A 21,768-nucleotide genomic window follows, 5' to 3' on the forward strand; every position below is an offset into this window, starting at 1 on the left:
TTTTTGTTTTTTTTGTTTTTTTTTTTGGTATAACTTTGATTAGGAATTTTCATAGCAGCTGAGGTGGGATAAACATAAAAGTCACTCTCTAATGCTGAAAAACAAAAATCATTCAATTGAAAAATAAATAAATAAACTCTTCCTAGTGTTCGACGCATCCATGTACATATCGGCCGACACATGAATATGACAGCCAATGAAGATATTTTGGTAATGGAGATGACGAAATTCGTTTGGTGAATTTTTTTTTTTAATATTTGTTTTAAGAGGTTTGAAACAATTTAAATAAATATATTTTTTTTACTTTTCATAAAAAATATATATATAAAAAAAATATAGACATGATATGAATTAAAAAAATTAAAAAAAAAATGTTAATATAAAGTATGCAAACAACCCTAAATAGATGCTATTAAACTAAAAGTTTTTTAAAAATCAACTAAAGAGACTAAAAAAAAGAAAAATGCTTGCGCCCACTAATTAGTGCTCCCACTAATTAGGTGGCAGTGGGTCCCGTCATAAATGATGTGATGTTTTGGTCTTGAAGTTATTTTTTTTTTATTATTTTTTTAATACATTAGTGCTATTAGTGATGATATTTTTAATAAGATGTCCAAACAGCTAATGTCAGAAGGTCGGCGGGTATTAAGAGAAGTACACTCGACAAACGTAAGGCTTCATTTGCTTCATAGTGGTGAAATTGATAGATACATCCACCCACAAAAAGTGTTAGAAAATTACACTATTAAATGTGCAGTAGGTCAACCAAGTACGCAATTTTAATTAATTATTCTTTGGGAAAATTATCTACCAGTGGTAGTGAGAAAAATTATTTACAAAAAAATAATAAATTTTATAAATATTAATAATTATAATCATAAATTTTTTCACTAATATGTAATAATTTTTGAAAATCTCCTCAAAAGGGTAACTTCTTTTTATTCTTATACACTCTTATTTATACTGTGTTTGGTTTGGAGATTTGGAGAGCGATTTAGAAAGAGAAATAAAAAAGGTAGGTGAAATGTGAATAAAACATGTCTATATTTCATCTAGTTTCACACATCTTTTCCTTTTTTCTTTCCAAATCCGTCCTCAAATCCCTCAACCAAACACAGTATTAAGAGGTCCATAGTCCTTTGTTTAGTTCTACAAATTATGGGCTATACCTTGTGGTGGTTAGATTTCTAATTTTGTGTTGTTGTATAATAATTGTCTAATTTAATGTAATTATTTTTATATTTATAATTAATTTATTACTAATTAAAAAAAATCTGCAATAAGCCTTTCTTTTTCTTTTTTATTTTAAATTCAGAAGTAATGGTTATACACTATAGAATTTGTGCAACCCTTGATCTTGAGATAACTTCATGAATAAAACTCTTTCGAAGTGGAAGACTAAATTCGAGAACTAAAGAAAGGATATGAAAATAAAGTAGACAAGCATAAATGCGTAGCTCTCATGTTGTTCTTGTTATTATTATTGTTGTTGTTGTTTAAAAATATAGTAGAGAAATGAGAAGTTGTATCACACAGCAGTGAAAGTCGAATTCAAATACACTTTTTGTGAAGAACACGTCATCCACCCGATTAAATCTTTAGGATGTATTTTAATCATAAATTTGGATAGAAATTTAGAAAGATAATGGAAAAATATGGATAAAATGTGAATGAAATAAATATAATTATATTTCACCCATTTTTTTTAAAAAAAAATTCTATTCAAATTTATAATTCAAACACAATATCAATCTCTATGTTCTTCTCAGTTGATTTTTACATTCACCAAATTTACTTTATTTTCTTACTTTCATACAAAAGTTAGTAGAACCATAGGAATAGGGGTCTCCATCATCATGTGTTCACAAGTTGAAAAATGTAGACAAACACTTGGGTATGGCATTATCCCTTTTGTCACTTTCTTTCAATTATGACTTTGATCTCTCTAATTAATTACCTTGTTTTTTCCCCTCATCTCATGACATTAATTAATCTTTTGAATGAATCATATAACTTGTTCAACAACGCTCGGGTTTGTGACTTTGTAGATATTATAATTAGCATATCACTTCAGCTATATATGGGATAAAATAATATATTATTTATTAAAAATATGATCATTGAACCATATAACTTGTTCAATAACACTCCGGTTTGTGACTTTGTAGATATTATAATTAGCATATCACTTAAGTTATACATAGGATAAAATAATATATTATTTATTAAAAATATGATCATTGTATTTAATTTTTTTATATTTTATCTTCGTGAATAAAATTTTGGATAAATTACAAATACATTCCTGAGATTTGTTTAAAATATAAATTGTCTCCTGTAGCTTGGAAAATTACAAATATCTCCTTGTTAATATTTTTATTTAACATAATTAACTAAAAAAATGAAATTCATAATTGTTCTCCTATACAATAATAAAATTACCTAAATTATTAATTGAAACATATTTCTAACATAATTAAAAACTGTTAATTAACTTGGCGATTTATTAATAAAAGGGGTGATTTGTTATAAAATTAGAAATCTTTAGGGGTAGAATGTAATTTTCAAACAGGGGGTAATTCGTATTTTAATCAAATCTCAGGAGGTGTATTTGTAATTTATCCTAAAATTTTATATATAAGTTTAAGGGTTTTCTTTCAAATGTTCATTTTCTATAATATATAGTATATAGATAGATTAAAATTGTTATATTAACAATTAATAATTAAAATTATGTTTTGTTGTAAAAAAAAAATGACATAATTCTAATACTTCACTATTTTAAAATAAAAATATGTGAATTTTAAAAAATTATCATATTGATTTTTGAAAGGTAAATAATTAAAGAAATTTTAAAAACTTAATGAGTAAGAAAGAATCATCATAACATGTAAAATCGCTAAAATCACGGTTAAACCAGCAAATCATTCAAACCAAAAATGGTTTAACTTAATCAGTTAGATCAAAAGACCAACCCGCTTACACAAAAATTAATTAATTAGAATTTTTAAATTTTATTTTATTAAAATTTAAATTGTCACTAAATATGGAAAACAATCTATTCATTTAAATTTAAAATCGACACAATATAAATTTAAAATTATAATAATATATCTCATAATTTATAAGTTTTAAATATAAATTTAAAATTATCATAATTATATAATAATTTTTGTATTAAGGAGCAGTAAAAGTGATATTGAGATTATCGATATATCTATATTTTTTATAAAAGAATACTTTAAAGGTGAGATATTATGAAAGTTTTAAAATCACATACAAAATTATTTTTAAAGTCAAAACCTCTATGTGAGATTATAAAATAAAATTAAAATAGAAACTAACTAATCAGGATTTTCTTAATTGTTTAAAATTAAGAAAATTAAAAAAATTAGTATGAGATATTGATTATGAGACTTCTCACTAAAAATCTCATTTTGCTTATATAAATGAAAGTATAAGATTCACTCTATACAAGTGAAACAATTCATTTTTTTCTTCTTTTCTTGATATGAGATTATAAAATAAAAGTTAAATGAAAGCTAACCAATGGAGATTTTCTTAATTATTTAAAAATAACAATTGTTTAGGCGGGAAGTTTATTTCGAATCAAGCAATATTAACTGTTTAATCTTTAATTAGGTCAATCTTTAATTTATTTTGAAACAAACAAACTTAACCAATATATTTCGATAAAACTGCTAAAATCGCAGTTAAACCAGCGAATCAGTCAAACTGAAAACAGTTCATCCTATCGGCTAGGTCAAAGGACCAACCAACTTATACAAAAATTAATTAATTAAAATTTAAAAATTTAAACCATCATAAACTGAAATATAAACAACACTACAATATTAAATGAGAACATAAGGTTTATATAGTGAAATAACTCCCTTTTTTTTTTTTTCTCTTTTTCTTGATGTAGCATTATAAAATAAAAGTTAACAGTTATTTCAACGGGAAGTTCATTTCTAATCAAACAATCTCAGTCGTTCAATTTTTAATAAGGTCAATCTTAATTTATTTCAAATCAAACAAATCTAAGCAATTCATTTTGATAAAACAGCTAAAATCATGGTTAAACAAGTGAATTAGTCAAACCAAAAACGATTCAGCCAAATCGGCTAAGTCAAAAGATCAACCAATTTACAACAAAATTAATTAATTAAAACTTTTAAATTTTATTTTAAAATTTAAACCATCTTAAACTGAAACATACACAATACTATAATATTAAATGATAGTATAAGATTCACTTTATAAGTGAAACAACTTACTTTTTATTTCTTTTCTCGATGTGAGATTGTAATTATTTTAAAATTAAATATTATGAGGGTTTCAAAATCTCATACAAAATTATTTTTAAAATCAAAACGTCTATGTGAGATTATAAAATAAAAGTTAAATGAAAACTAACCAATAGAGATATTCTTAATTGTTCAAAATTAAGAAGAAAAAAAATTGGTATTAATTATAGAGTTTCTCACTAAAAATCTTCTCTTACTTATATAAATAAGAGCATAGATTCACTTTACATAAGTGAAATAATTCACTTTTTTCGTCTTTTTCCAATGTGAGATTGTAAAATAAAAGTTAAATAAAAGCTAATCAATAGAGATTTTTTTAATTGTTTAAAATGAAGAAATTTCAATAATTTATATAAATTGGAGCATAAAATTCACTTTATGTAAATGAAACAATTCACTTTTTCTTTTTTTTTTCTTTTTTTTTGATTTAGGATTGTAAAATAAAAGGTAAATGAAAGCTAGTCAATGATAATTTTTTTAATTGTTTAAAATTAAGAAAATTCAACAATTTTATAATGAGGGTTTGGAGTTTCTAGAAAGTTTCTCCCTTAAAACCCCCTTTATAAGATTCACTTTATATGAGTAAAACAACTCATTTTTTTTTTCTTTTCCTGATGTGAGATTGTAATACTTTATATAAATGAAACAACTCAATTTTTCTTTATTTTTTCGATGTGAGATTGTAATTATTTTAAATTTAAATATTATGAGAGTTTCAAAATCTCATACAAAATTATTTTTAAAATCAAAACATCTATATGGGATTGTAAAATAAAAGTTAAATAGGAGCTAGCCAATGGAGATTTTCTTAATTGTTTAAAATTAAGAAAATCAGAAAAATGAATATGAGATATTAATCATAGGGTTTTTCACTAAAAATATTCTTTTACTTATATAAATAGGAGTATAAAATTCACTTTATGTAAGTAAAACAATTCACTTTTTCTTTTCTTTTTTTGATGTGGGATTGAAAAATAAAAAGTAAATAGAAGCTAGTCAACGAGAATTTTCTTAATTATTTAAAATTAATAAAATTCAATAATTTTAAAATAAAGATTTGAAACGCTTAGAAAATTTCTCCCTAAAAATCTCATTTTCCTTATATAATATATAGATTGATAAATTGTTAGGCTTGTTGTATGTTAGTGGCTCAAATTTTATGTAGTGTTGACAACATTTGTAAATTATCTTCTAGTAATTGGAAAAAAAAATGGAAGAAAAAAAAAAAAAGTCAGGATTTAAACACTTCCCACCTCAAAGTTAGAAAATATATAAAAGGGTAAATTACAAATATCCCTCCTGTGTGGTTTGCTTAAAATTCTTAGTAATCTCAAAGATTTAAAATTAGACTATGGAAAGTATTAATCTTAATTAATTAAAAAAACGGCTGCACTTTATTAAAAAGTTAGTAATTCAAATTTCTTATTAAAATTTATCAAACACTTATCATTGTAATATCATATATGATTTTTTTTTTTTTAAATGTGACTTAATTAGGAAGAATTGCACAAAATAAATTATGGGAAGAGGAAAAGACAAAGAAGCAGACACAGTTGGTAGGTGACAAGAGAGAAGAAACATATAATTGAGTGTTGGGAAGGTATTAGGAGTTAGAGAACTACCTAATTTTTTATACTTTGATTGATATAGATGAGATAACCACTCAGCAGCCTTGTTTCACAAGTTATTCACAAATAAATAAATGTATTTATGGATATGGAGTGTCATTTAAGCAAGACAATGGTTGGTTCTAAATTTAGAAGTGTAGGTTTAGAGAGGGTTGTTAACCTAGTGACCTAAAAGTAAAGGTTGTTAGCCCAATTACTTTCCCATGGGTCTTTAGGTAATGCTTGAAAAGTTCATGTCAAATATCAATTAAAGGGGAATCAGTTTGGAGACGGGGTCATTGCTATGGCCCTCTGTTGTATTCGCTGCATAAAACGGCACAGTTTCACTATTTTTTTATTTTTTATTTTTTTTTCACATCCTATTTTCACAGTTTGCATGTTATAGTTATAGTTATAGGGGTGTTATTTAGGCGGGCTCAACCCGAGTAATTTGAGCCCAGTCCAAATTTTTTTAGGGTTTGAACAAAGTATTTTCAAATTCGGTACGGATTTGGACAAAAATTCAAAACCCGAATTAAATTTAGGTGGGCTTGGGCAAAGACGTCGAATAACTCGAGCAACTTGAAACCCGAATTATACATATATAGATATATAAAAATATTAAATATATATATATATATATATATATATATAAATTATTAGCCAGTACATGAGAATAAAATAATTTATATTATTAAATCATATTGAATATATATTATATATACAAATAACATAAAATCTTACTTTTTCTCTTTTTATTTTCACTTATAAATCGTAAGGATTACTATAGTGATATTTCTCTTACATTATATAAATTATTTATTTTGATGGTATTAATGATTTTCTATAAAATAAAATAAAAATGTAAACAAAGTCAAATTTTAATAATTTAATAATGAAGCTGCAAAAAAAAAAAATGAAATTCATTTACAATTCGAACAACACGGGCAATTCGGGTTTAACTCGGGTCGGGCTGGGGCAGACAACCTCGGGTTACAATTCGAGCTTTGGCAGGCTTGGGCAGGTCTCAGCACAACTTGGATTAGGCTTGGACAACCTCCCAACCTGACCAAACCCGCCCGAATTACACCCATATATAGTTATGCTTAAAATAAAGTGTAATGATATTATTTATTATTTTGGAGTTAAAATATATAAAAAAAGAGTTAATATAATATATAAAAAAAAGAGTTAATATAATATAATATAACAGTTTCACTAGTTATGTTTATATGTATAAATGCATACATATAAATAAATTAAATTAAATCATCGCTCATATTAATTTAAGGTTATTTTAATTCACAGATGTTATGATATGATTAAAAATTTATTTTATTTTATTTTATGTAATCTCATTTAACTGAATAAAAAATATGTAAAATAAAATTTTAAGCCCAATATGATATTTTTTTAAGGAGAAATTATATATAGAAAAAAAAACTTCCAAGTTTGACTCTTATAACAAAATAAATCGCGGACTTTTAATTTTATCAATTTAAACCCTAAGTAAGGGTGTAATCAAATGTAAGGGGCACGTCTACCCTTTTTATTTTGGTTTGGCAAATTGCCTCCAAAATAATAAATAAATTAATGGGACAATTACAAAACAAAAAATAAAAAACTAATGGTTTGGGCCTTTCAACAAAATAAATCACAAGTTTTCAATTTTTTCAATTTAAATCTTAATTTTTTTATTTATTTTCAAGGGTAAAGCGCCAATAAATCTCAAAATATGATGTTGTGAACTATTTAGTTTTCTCTTTTTTCTTATGAACCCAAAAGTCTCATTAAAGTGGAAATTACACAAATGAGTAGTCACTTATACGTTTAAGTTTAATTTTTTAAGGATAAAAGTGAGTTTTTCCAAATTTGAAATTACACATTTGGACAATCTGCACTATGGAGGTTTTGGATTTTTCTTCTTTCTGAAACAAATCCCACATTATGAAGAAGAATGTAACACTCCAACGTAACACTCTAATATAACATACTAAAAAATTTCTTAGTGTACTTTTTTCAAACGTAACAATATAACATTCTAAACTTTTCACAAACGTAACACTCTAATGTAACACACAAAAAAACTCCTTAGTATATTTTTTCCAAACGTAACACTTTTATCAATGTAATCCCAAACGTAACACTCCAATGTAACACAAACAAAAAACTCATTAGTATAGTTTTTCCAAACGTAACACTCTAATCAATGTAATCCCAAACGTAACACTCCAATATAACATATACAAAAAAAACTTCATAGTGTACTTTTTCCAAAAGTAACACTCCAATCAATGTAATGCCAAACATAACACTTCAATGTAACACACAAAAATACTAAAACTTATTAGTGTACTTTTTACAAACGTAATACTCACAGTTTAAAATTATACATTTGTCCAAAACTTACTACGAAATTTTTGTACTCCTTTTCAAATGGTTCGAAGAATCCCACATCTTTTTTTTGGAGTGCTACGATCGAAAAAAGTACACTAAGCAGTTTTTTTGAGTGTTATGTTGGAGTGTTACACTAAGCTTTTTTTTTTTCTTTTTTTTTTCAGTGTTATATTTAAAAAAAAGTACACTAATAGTTTTTTTGAAATCTTACATTGGAGTATTACACTGAGGGTTTTTTTTTTTTTTTAGTGTTATATTTGAATGTTACGTTTGGAGGGGAAAAAAAAAGTATACTAACGAGTTTTTTGGAAGTCTTACATTTGAGTGTTATGTTTGAAAAAAATATATTAAGGAATTTTCTTTTTAGAGTGTTTCATTTGTGTGTTATGTTTGGAAAAAATATATTAAAGAGTTTTTTTTTTTAAAGTGTTTCATTTGAGCGTTACATTTGGAAAAAGTATACTAAAGAGTTTTTTTGAAGTCTTACATTAGAATGTTACGTTTGAGTGCTATATTGGAATGTGTGTTTCATTTGAGTGTTACATTTAGAAAAAGTATACTAAAGAGTTTTTTTTTTAAGTCTTACATTAGAATGTTACGTTTGAGTGTTATATTGGAATGTTACAGTTTAAATTATACGTTTGCTCAAAACTTCCTAATGAGTTTTTGTATTCATTTTGAAATGTTTAAAGAATCCCATATTTCAAATCATTTATAGTACTTTTGAAATATATTTGAAAATTTTCACATTTCAAGTCATTCCAAATGAAAAAGATTCTCATAAAAAAATTAATCTTAAATTTGATTCCTATAAATTGTGTATCTTACCTTTCTAGCGTTTAAAAAATAAAAAAATAATAATAATAATAATAAGAGTATAACCGTAAATCTAATTTCCAAATAATATATTAAATCTCATTTTCCAAAATCAATGTGTCTAATTAGTCTATAATAAAACTTTTGGGACTAAATGAATCACCATTTCTAAATATGAAATTTATAGGTAAATTTTCTATTTTGAATCTAAACCATTTGCTTTTTTTGTTACGTAAAACCGAAGGAAAAAATATTTTAATTATTAAACTCAATATAAGTATACATAAAATATCTAAAATATCATTTTTCAATGAATTTAATGATTAAAAAAAATCATTGCTTTTACTTAATGAAAATAGACAAATAGTTTAGATTAAAAATAAATAAAAAATTTAGAGTTTAAATTGATAAATTTGAAAGCTCATTATTTATTTTGTTATAAGACTTAAATTTTGAAAAAAAATTCCCCTACAAAAATTACAAATCAAAAATATCATATTGAGCCTAAAATTTTATTTTACATATTTTTTTATTCAATTAAATGATATTACATAAAGTAAAATACAAATTTAACCATACCCAAACTGTGAGAATAGGATGTGAAAATAAAATAAAACGAAATAAAATAGTGAAACAGTGCCGTATTAGGCACAGCAACAAACACAGCAGGGGTCACAGCATTGCCCCGTCCAAAAGAGGGAGTTTTAACTATCCCCATTAAAGTCAAAGATTTCCTATCTGTTAGCTTACCAAGATTCAGCTGCATAGATTTACCTTTATGATTTGCATACATGAGTTTTTGCATATTCTTACAAGGATTGAGTTTTTCTCTAATTGATTGAATTATTCAGTTCAAAAATTGTGACTCTTCGATTGGTTGAATTGTCCAATTTAAAATTGTGAAAAAGATTATAAACACCATAATAGAGTCCACTATTATGAGATTCACAGTCTCATTTATAATTTTTAAACTAGGAATACAATCTCACTTTTCTTAAATTATTTTCTCATAAAAAAAAAAATTAGAAATGATAGGTGTTTCCAAACATTTAACTATTTTATTTCAAATCTAAAAAAATTATTTTTATTTATAAAAAAAACCACAAAAGCAAACATGAAAATTTTAAAAACAATATCAAACAAGACATTGAACACTTATTCCTATTTATTAATATATAAGGCGAATTACACTAAACAGTCCCTATAGTTTTGGAGTTATATTAATTTGGTTCATGACTTTTTAATTGTGATATACTTGACCTAAAATTTTGAATCATATTCCAAATAAGGACAATAAAAAATGTTTCATTTGCCAACACCCATTTCAAGAGCAAAATTGTCATACAACTTGTTTTGCGTTGCCTAACTTGTATGTTGTTTGAAATGTAATACAATAACTTTTTTTTAATGAATAATGTCAGAACTTTTTTGGTTATAAAGTTTTGTTTGATTTGGTATTCAGAATCTATTTTCAGAAAAAATTTCTAAGTAGGTAAAATTAAATTGGTGAAAAAAAATTAAAAACACATCATTTTTATGTAATTTTATCTTTTGGGATGGCAGAAATAATTTTTTTTATATTTATTTTCATTAAATTAATTTATATTTTTTCAAAAGTCAAACATGACTACAATTTTGGTATCATTATTAAATCAAAAAATCTAAAACTAAAAACATTTCATATATTAAACATATTGATTACACATTATTATCCTAATAACCATCTATTACATGATAATCATCTAAAAATATCTATTAATAACAAATACAACTATTTATTTCATGATAACCATTCAAAAACATCAACAAATACAACCCACTACACGATAATCATTCAAACGTATACTTAAAATTAATTTAGTAAAACAATAAAAAATAAATAAATAAGTAAAAGATTTATTATTTTTATATAATTTTATCTTTAGTAGGTAAAAATAATTTTTAAAAGTTCAAAAATAATATTTTGACATTTATGTTTATTAAACTAGTTTATATTTTATCAAATTAATGACTTTGCTCTTAAAATGGAGCAATAGTGTATTCAATTGTTTTTATTTATAATGAGATTCAAAACTTATGATCAGATATATTACAATTGAAATGTTATGAACCACTACAGGAATCGTTAGTTTAATTGACCCTAATATATACATGTCTTAATCAAATAACCAACTTAACCATATTATAAAATATTCAATTCAATTCATTTTTGGTATCAATATCATGGAAAATCAAGATAATAGAAAACCACAAACCATATGCCAATAAAAAGGAGGAAAATTTTCAATTTCTTGTTTGGACACAAGGAAAACCATTATTCCTCCTCAGCCAAAACCATTCTACTAAGAGGGCTCGGCCCAAGCATTTTCCTTCTCATGGAAGCTTTCCTCCTAATTATCTCCATCTGATTCCGCCTCCTAACTTGCATCATTGCCTCCTCTTCCACCACAAATCTCCTCATTAAAACATCGTCCGTCAAAGATTTTCCCCGGAAAATTCTCCTCCCTTCTATGCTAACTCTCGCGCTTGGAATTCTTTCTTGTTGGGTAGGGAATTGCTTTGATCTTGGATAACTATTGCTTCTTCTCGGAGGTATATCGGATTGGAAAACCTCGGTGTAAGAAGAGATTGGTGCACATAAACAAACTCGTGTGAACGAGGTGGCAACTTTTAGAGAGGTGCATTTTCTTAGTTTCTGTTTGGTGGAATTTGTGGTTGAAACCTCGGTTGATTTGGAAATGGTTTTCCATGTTGTTGCATTCGGACGGGGAATTTCCGGGGATTTGGAAATGGTTTTCCATAGAGTGGCCATCTCCATTGCTCTTTGATACCAAGGCTTCCTACTGCATAATAGATTGATATCATGAATATGCTTCTTTGCATGTATTAGGTAGAAAAAACATTAATTAAATTGATTCGTGGATTATGAAATAAAATATTATGAGGAAACAATCATTTTTTAAGTAAATTCTGCTTAAATATATCTATTTATTTAAGTATTGGATCGAGCATAAATATCTGAATTGTGCTAAAGATTCCAAAAAGAAAGAAAAAAAATTATTTTCAATTTTTTGTCTTTTCGTTTTTTAGATATTCAAATGGAATATATTCAAGATGTGACATGCGATGTATTTACTTTTTCATGCACTATAGAAAATAGGAAAATCATTGATGGGCCAAGGTTTGGTCGAAAGTGATTGAATTGTTTCGTTTTGGTTAGGTACATCATTGCCCAATAAAATGAGGCCATTTCAGTCGGTTTATAGATCGAAATTTGGTCCACAAAGTAGTGCCCTAAAACAACCGGCGGCGAAAGATACATGGCCTTCGTTTAGCCTAAATGGTTTGGATTAAAATAATTATAAAACGATAAAATATATTAAAAAATTAATAAAATAAGATTTTACATTCAAATCATAATTATTTTATTTTTTCTTTCATATTAATTGAAAAAATTAAATATCAAAAAGTCAACCCACATCACAAACCAACCCATAATAATTTGATGTGGACAAAACTAGGCATATAAGAAACTAACCTTATGGAAGCAAAGATTTAACTAATCCTATATTCCTACATACCCCCCACTTTCTATAATTTTTGAACAACAGAAAATTGGAGTGTCTTTGAAAAATTCAACCATATTATATTCTGGTAAAATATACAGACTTATGATAAATAAAAAATAAAATAAAATAACGTAAAATGCATTATAGTTGTTTTTGGAAAATTGGTTAAAAACTTACTTTTTATTTTTTTTTTTTTGACTTTTTTTAAAAAAACGTGTAAAAAAGTAAAAAGATAATGTGATCCAAAATAAATTAAAAATTGATTTTTAACTTTTAACCATCTTTCTAAAAAATTTTGTGTCAAATTTTTGCGTAAAAGGAAAATAATAAATAAATATATAAGTAGACTTTTATTCTAGAAGGAAAAAAAATCTTCGAGAATGCCATTTGACTAAAGAAGTTTTTGGAAAACACTTGTTTGTAACATTTAAAAGCTGAATCCATAGAAGTACTCTTCCAATAATAAATAAATTAAAAATTGTAATTGTTTAAGCTATTTTATCTCATAAATTGTAAATAAAAGTTTCATAAACAATCAACACAAATTTCAACAACTGAAAAGAGAAAAAAAGAAAGGAGAGAGAGAAATTTTAGTAGTTTATTTAAATTGTATCAAACATCTTTATATTTATATTGTAGCAACAACAATGTTTGGTAGTTCGTATTTTCAGGACTCGAATGGTTCGAATGTCTCGAAATAACATTATTTTAAGGATAAACTGACGTCGTTTTGATACATTCGAATCATTTTGACCACACAAATTCAAGTCACTAAATATTTTTCTAGTAGCAAATGGCTACTTTTATAAAAACTCAAATGTCTAAGTGATGGGCTCACCATAAATGGAATTTTGAGCCCTAAGCCCCACCTCCTCCAGGGCATGTTTCACAGTCACTCGTTCGTCTTGACCAAATAATAGTATCTATCTCTCAACAATTGTTTTCTCTACGAATCAGCTCTTCCCAACTAGCCCACATGATCGATTTTGTAAGATCAGTAGTATTGAGAAGAACATCTAATTCATATCGGGATTGTTTGATGCACCTTGTTACATCTTTTTTTAAGGTTTATTTTAAAGTGAAGAGTGTTTGATGTAACTTTTATAAAATAAAAATAGCTTTAACAAGATTAAAAATTTATTTATTTATTTAAAAACTATGAAAAGGGTCATTTTTAACTTCGATTTTCTGATTGTCTTTCAGAAAAAAATAACACCTAACAAGCCCATTGTACGTTCATTATCATCAACTACATTAGCTTGCAAGACACTAAAAAGTAAAAATAAAAGACCAAACTAGATGTGAATATAGAGAGAGGCATTATGTGTGAATTATAATAGTAAAGTCATAGAGTTGGCTATGGCAATTACAAAAGGAAAATGACCAAACTCTGCACAAGATGGTTTATTAACAAATCACAGAGAGAGAGAGAGAGAGAGAGAGAGAGAGTACCTTGTTTGTGATGAACTCTTTGGATCTGGCATGAACAGCAAAACAAAACAGTGCAAGTCAGAAAGAAGGAGGAAGGTGGAGGAAGAACAGGGAAAGGGAGTTCATGTGGGTAGGAGAGTAAATGAGTGAGTGAGTGATGAGAGAACCCTTTTCCTTCAATTTGTGACTCTGCAAGATTCGTTGGCAATTGCCTTTCTTTTTCTTTAATTTTCTTCTTTCTTTCTTTATTACATACTCTCCTTTTGCTTTGACATGCAAGAATTATTCCATCTGATTGATAGGAACAAATTATTTTGGTAATTTTTTTATTTTTTAGCTAAAATATGAGACAAAAAAATGTTTAGGATGATTTTTTTATTTTTTACAAAAATATGTGCAAAAATAGAGAGAAAATAATTTTTTTGATTTTTTGTATAATTTGTTGTCTTTTCTATTTTTTAATGACTTTTTAACTTTTAAGCTAAAATACACACTTCCCAAATGAGTTAGTGTGAAAAAAAGCCCGTTTAATGAAATTACTAAAATGACCTTCACATAACCTTAAGAAAATGTTGTAGGTTAGTTCTTGTGATTGATTCCTGACTTAAAAATACTAATAATTAAAATATAATAGGAGTGAATAAGATTTTATTATGACTCGAAAATATAAAATACTAAAAAATTCAATAATATGAAAAATTTAATTGGGACCTTTTATAACTTTTTACAATTTAATTTATTTTATACTGTATTTTTTTAATTAAAATTAATAACATTCAAAATCAAAACAAATTTTTTTGTTCTAATTTTAATTTTGTCGCATGCTAACAAATGTAAAAAAGTATATTGAGAAAATGTAAAAAGATTATAAAATGTTTTAAAATTTATAAAAAGTATTTTGAATTCAATGATAAGTATTTTAGAATCTGGATATTTTTTGACATTTTTTTTTTTTAAAATTTTTTTTTGTATCTTAGCCAAAGCAAACATCTAAGCTAAGCCACCATAAGCACTAGTCCCTTGCACCATCATTTAGTGGAATAAAGGGAATGGAAACTATATAATATTGCTTGAGCCACCATAAGCATTAGTCCCTTCCACCATCATTTGTTGGAATAAAGGGCATATGGAAACTATATAATAAAATGACCAAGCTTTGTAATCATGTTTTGGTTCCTTTTTTATCTAATGATTGTGAGCAATTTAAGAACAGTTGGGACACTAATCTAGACGTGTAGCAAAAAGCCTGCCCTCCTTCTTGTGACTAGAAGAATTAATCATGGAGGATCAAAATCTCTGCTTCTTTATTTGTTTAATTTCTGAACAAACCAGTGAACCCTGTCATTCTTATCAATGTACTCATCAAAGCAACTTGGATCACATGATACTGTTCAGCTTTTTGAATTGATAATTGTTTTCTTTCCATAAACTTTTGATTTGTGATAGACCACCAAGTTTTGCTTTGTAAAGATCTATAGTCATTGCTTGCAATTTTTAATTTTTTAATGATCTAATTTATACATTTGAAAAGTTAAGAAAAAAATATGTCAATATCAATTTTCTATCTATACAACTAATAAATTATAAATAAAAAGAGAGTTAAGTGTTATATGAATTAAATTTTTGTAAGAATTTATGTAATTATACTAAATCCGTGAGACTCAGTGTATTTTTTAAAATTTCAAGGAGATTAGTGTAATTTATCCAAATATTATTTACATGTTCCCACAAAATTCAAACCGTGGCAGCTCTTCAACACCTTAATAGAATGAATACAGAACTAGCAAATTCAGTCAATGCAAGGAATAACAATAACCAATTCAGGGACAGAGTAACTTTGAGAATAAAATTAATAATATAATAATAATAATAATAAATAAATAAATAAAACTCTTTTTCAGGATTATAGGTATTCATTGACACCAAATAACTTGAAATGGAATCTGATTTTTGCCTTTGAGGAGGTTAACTCAAATTGTGACCAGCCGAGGTAGTCCAATGGTTTAAGGAATGCTTGGGACCAATCACAGAAGTCTTGAGTTCGACTACCACTCACAACGCATTGTCTTACTTAAAAACGGTATTTTGTAGGTGGTTGTAAGTATCTATATAACATGCACTAATTAGTCTGCACACTAATATACCAACTAGTGTTATGATATTATTAATAACCCTATTTATTATATAAGTTACAAATATCCAAATCCTCTAAAATTATGCCACGTTATCTGTTGGTACGTTAATGTGTACACTAATTAGTGCCTATAACATTGTTCTTGCACGAATGGATCCAATGTAGATCTTGATGAGTTCCTCATCAAAATAATAAATAAGATATTGTCAGTCGCTCAACTACTTTGTGATGCAAGCTGAAACTTACGAGGGTGGCCAAAGCAAGATGTTTCGACCAATATAGGGGGAAGTTCTATTTCCACATATCAAATTTTCTTACTCCACACACTTAATGAATTTTTTCAGAATCACAATTTTATCCTTTAACAAAATTACCATTTCACCCACCACCATCTCACCCACACATCTCACAATTTCTCCATACACATCTCACCAACCACTTCACCGCCGGTCACCGCCGGCCATTGCCTTCGTTGTCCACCAGAATTTCATGATTTTCTTTGGAAGCAGCAAGCTCATTCATCATGTGGGTGATCTCAAGCTTCTTCTGAGAAAACTTAAAATTTCCTTGGACTTCTTCAAGATCAGCTTCAGGAATCTGACCAGTGAGGTCTGCTACCCCTTGATGGTTTTCAACTTCAGCTGCCTTCCCCGACTAAATTAGAGTAAACAAACTATCCTTCACAGCAAGTTTCTCTTTATATTCTTCATTTTGTTGACGGAGCGCATCAAGTTCTGAAATTCGGATTTTCTCTTTCGAGGCAATTTCCTCAAGAATTGCAGAAAATTTTGCATCTAAATCTTCTATCTTTTCCAAGCAGTTCAAGAATTTATTTCACGATTCCTTGAGTTCCACTTCCAAAACAGTACAACACTCTTGCAATTCAAATCTTTTTTTTTTTTTGTTAGCTCTCTATTGGATTTTTGAAGTGAACTACATTCTTCAATGAGACTTTCTGGACAGAGAAGGTAAAGGTATATTTGGATTAAGGGTTTTGGAGTTGATGTCATCCCTGTCGCAGTTGCCGATAGCTGGTGTAGTTAGGATTAAGGTTTTTGAAATGAAAAATGATGGAAGGAGAGGATGTGCACAGAAAATGTGAGAATATATTTAGAATGTGAAGTGTGTCGATTGAGATAAAGAAGTAAAAATCAAATCACTAAATGTGTGGATTGAAAAAAGATGTACACAGAGATAATTTAGTATGTGGAAATAGAATTTCCCCAATATAGGGGATGGTCCTGGGATGCCACTCACCAAGGGCAATGAACATGCAACATTGCTAATCACGGATGTCATTCAACACAATGATGATGCACAATTGATAGTAGGAGGACTCACTAAGCAAAAGAAATTTGCAGAAAAATATTTTCTATAATCTCAAAAACATACTTCTGATCTTATTCGCGCGCGCGTGCTCGCGCGCGCGCGCACACACACACACACACATATATATATATAATAAAACATGAGAGTTTTTGAAAATATGTCAAAATATCTTAGAGATACATTTTATTTTGAGAGTTGAGATTAATTTCCAAATTCATTAAGGGTCAAGATTTCTTTAATTCTCACTCGCCCACCTTATTTTTGCCCCTCTTTGTTCACTCATGCAATCTCTCTCTCTCTCTCTCTCGCCCACCTTCCTTCCTGTTTCATTTTTTTTTTCATTTTTCCTCCTTTTTTTATTTTCTTTCCTATTTCTTTATTTTCTTTTATTGTTCTCCTTTTTGCTTACTTATTTTATTTACACTGTGCAGGCATGCACTAGTATATATGTATCATTACAAACACTGTTTTCATCCAAGAATCCTATTAAATTCTAAATAACTTCCAAAAAAAACCTTTCAAATTTCTAGACAAAAAAACCTTTCAAATTACCTAAACAACTTTTCAACCTACTAGACAGCCAAACACAACTTCCAAACTATATTAATAAGCTATATATAATATCAATAACTCATAAACACATTAACTAGAAACTAATAAGACACTTAAAAGTATTGATAAAGCATCACATGTCGCGGACATGGACCTCAAACTCCATGCGTCACAAATATTTGCTAATAGATGTATAGAGGCTACAAAAGTAACAAGAATGGTTGATCAAACAACTTGAGCCCTAATTATTTCCTCACATGCAGCAGCAAACCAATGCCTATGCAAACGTAACATGAAGTGAAGTGTTGCCGTCACACTACACAAAACTTAGCCAATTGTATCTAAGAAACCATTTTATAAATAAAAATAGACCAAGGTATTATTCCCAATGTCTAAAATCTACAGACTACAATTTCCACTATTTATCACAAATTTGCAATTCTCAGAAAACTATATAAGATAGTCTATAACTGACAAATTTCTGAAACTCACTGACTATAGAGCCCAACTGAGTATCACCGGTTCCAACCACCCGAACCAGCTTTACGCTCTCCTCTCTTCCTTTTAGACTTGGGAAAATGAATTTCCGAAGCTAAACATGATGTCAGTCTTGATTCCTCATGAAGTGTTGCAGCTTTTGCTATAGGGTCGGTTTCTAAAGCTGGAACTGGAGAAAGGTAGCCGCTTTCTTCCTGTCCACTTCCCTCTGGTTCCTGGTGCTGCTCTGTGGTTTGATTGTGTATCTTTTTGGAAGTGTTCCTCTCTACTTCAGCTGCTTGATTATGTATTTGGACATTATCCATAATCTGTAGATATCATTATTACAAAACGACCCCAAAAAAAAAAATCTCTAATGGTTGCAAGAAACCAAATAATTACAAAGTCAATAAACTTTCCATCTGTACCATTTATATTTAAAGTGAAAGCCTTTAAGATATCAAGAATAAATAAATAAATGTGTGTGAAATCTGTAAGCCTTTGTGTGTGCATTTGTGACAGCATAGTAACGACTATGAGTTCAATAACCAATCTAGAATGCAATCCCAATAGTGAAGAAGCCAAATCCAGCCAACATAAGTATGCTTTAGAATACCAATTAACCCACATAAAACCAAAATAAAAAGTTTAGATGTTAAATCGGCAGCCACTGATTATAAATAATTTAAAAAAACCAGCAATAGCTCAAGAAGAAATCCAGTATGCAAGTGGAGGGGAGGTAATAAATAAATCATTGTTTAATAGTTATCACAAGATTGAAGGTTATAAAGATGAATAAAAATAAATAATTGATTTCATAAAGATTGCTTACAGCTTCACTCGAATCTCCGATCTGTGGCTGATGCACGGTGACATCAGCTGAGGACAACAGACTAACTGTGCTTTCAATAATATCCGGAACAGAACTAGCCTCTCCATAACTTGACACCATGTTTTCAGGCATAACAAAATCTCCAAAATCATATTCTGACATTTGCTGATTTGGATTATACAAAGCTCCTAATGATGTTGTGTCTCCATTGCCAGCAGAGAAAGTAGGACTGCGAGGAGAGCTAGTCTGTCCATCACAGGGCACAAGATGGCTCAGATTCTCAGAGGAAGAGAACTTCATGCCATTTTCAGCAATCACCACAACAAGTCGAGACTTCAGTCTCTGAACATGACAGTGCATCGTTTCAATCTTTTGAACGATTTCCTCTACAGAGTCATTAATATCTTTGGATTCGCGAAATGAACAATCGTCATGAATACCAAATTTGTCATGACCAGTGGTATTGTGTTCTGCAAACACTCCCCCACAACAACCAAAAATTAAAAATTAGCAGTTACTATCAGTGCTTGATAGTATAAGATATTCAAAATGCTGGCAGTCTAGATCATAAAGCATTAGCATGATATCATTAGGTATTTGTACAATTATTATAATTTCTCAATGAAGTATTACGTAGTAAGATACAAAAGAATAAATGTTAATAATGGATAAACTTTTTTCTAACAATGAAATATACAATCAGATACAAGATATCAATTAGAAACAAAACTTAGCCAGATACAACAACCACCTTGATTGGATTCTATGCATAAAACTAAAACCAAAGATATATTCAAAAAATTACCAATCCAGTCCTGCACTGCATAAAAGAAAATTTCAAAACTTGATGCTGTTTTACAATTGTAAGTAAAAAAGAAATGTGAGAGGGAAATTTGTCATTCAAAACATCAACTTTGTAGAAATTTAATGTATAAAGAGAAATAGAGAGAATTAATTATGTATAGAGAAATAGAGAGAATTGTATTATTGATTGATATTTGTTGTTGTATAGATATTTATTACAATGATTCATGATTCCTATATATAGAAGAGGTTGAGTGTGTAGTAGGTAAGGAGTAGGTGAAGTGGAGGTGGTAGTGGTGTAGTGGGTTAGGTTTAGTGGAGTAGGTTTAAGTGGGTGAAGTAGGTGGAGAATAGGTGGATTTTAACAGCCCCCCGCAAACTCAAGGGGGATAGGAACTAACCAACTTGAGTTTGGAGAGAGTAACAAAACAAGAAAATACATAAAAATAAAAGAGGATAAGAGACACTGTATGGTCGTGTCAGACCATTGGTGAAAACACTGGATGATGGTGTCATAACGTTGTAGAGGACACTGTATGGGGGTGTCATAACGTTGTAGAGGACACTGTATGGTGGTGTCATAACGGTGTAGAGGACACTGGATGGCGGTGTCAGACCGATGTAGAAGACAGTTTATGGGGTCATGTCGGACCGTTGTAGCAGACAATGTTGTGACAGTTGTTGTGACAGTTTACGGAGTCTTGCTGGACCCTTGTAGAAACTAACCGGAATCAATGTCGGGACAGTTTACAAAGTCTTGTCGGACCCATGAAAGAGCGAACCGGAATCAATGTCGGGACAGTTTACAGAGTCTTGTCGGACCCATGAAGGAGCTAACCGGAATCAATGTCGGGACAGTTTACAGAGTCTTGTCGGACCCATAAAAAGTCGCACCCTCAAAAGGTGTGCCCAATCTTTCAAAAGGCGTGCCATCAAAAGGCGTGCCCAATCCATAAAAAGGCGTGCCATCAAAAGGCGTGCCCAATCCATAAAAAGACGTGCCATCAAAAGGCGTGCCAAGTTGTCGGCGAGCGCCGAGCGGCTCATGATGCGCGTGTCTGCCTCTTCGTCAAGGTCTTTATAAATCGAAGCGGAGGCTGAGGCTGAGGCTGAGGCAGAAAACCCGCTAAAAAACTCTGAAAAAAACTCTTTGTGTTGCTGAGAGAGATAGTTCCTTTTGCTGAGAGAGTGTCTCTAAGAGCTGCAAATCTTGAAACACTCTGTAATACTCGGTTGCCCAGAAAATGGCCTCTTCGTCCCGTAGTCTGCTCACTCTCTTTCCAGACCTCAATGAGTCAACAAGAGAGAGAACTGGTGCGGTGGCCAGTGAACCTCAACCAAACACCTCTGTGTTTGCTCCGTTGAACTTTCCGATGCGGTCGGTGGAGCAAAAAATGGCGGTGCAAACTGATATTGAGGCCAAGCAGTATACTCTGAAGTCATGTGTGGAAACCATGACTGCGGTCACAAACTTGTCGCACCGGCTGCAGAGCAGGACAAATGAGGTGCAACA

The 21,768-nt window shown here is 28.9% G+C and overlaps 1 protein-coding gene and 1 non-coding gene across 4 annotated transcripts in view; both read right to left on the reverse strand.

Moving 5' to 3' along the window:
* Positions 1-11,188: 11,188 nt before the first annotated feature.
* Positions 11,189-14,353, reverse strand: LOC114295180 (uncharacterized). The gene is made up of 2 exons (XR_014331814.1): positions 14,149-14,353; positions 11,189-11,970 (listed from the first exon to the last, which is right to left on the reverse strand). It is a non-coding gene; the product is annotated as an uncharacterized LOC114295180 (transcript).
* Positions 14,354-18,477: 4,124 nt separating this feature from the next.
* The window catches only part of LOC114295177 (uncharacterized), a 26,938-nt gene continuing 23,647 nt past the window's right edge, over positions 18,478-21,768 (reverse strand). For all 3 annotated transcript variants that reach the window (XM_028239374.2, XM_028239373.2, XM_082874933.1), the window contains 2 exons: positions 19,452-19,921; positions 18,478-18,948 (listed from right to left, as the gene is read on the reverse strand). In XM_028239374.2, coding sequence (XP_028095175.2) covers positions 18,658-18,948; positions 19,452-19,921 — 761 coding nt within the window. In that variant the 3' untranslated portion in view covers positions 18,478-18,657. The remainder of the gene's footprint in view (positions 18,949-19,451; positions 19,922-21,768) is intronic.

The sequence above is a fragment of the Camellia sinensis genome, chromosome 6 (assembly GCF_055761805.1).
Source record: "Camellia sinensis isolate YWXY chromosome 6, ASM5576180v1, whole genome shotgun sequence".
Classification (NCBI taxonomy): domain Eukaryota; kingdom Viridiplantae; phylum Streptophyta; class Magnoliopsida; order Ericales; family Theaceae; genus Camellia; species Camellia sinensis.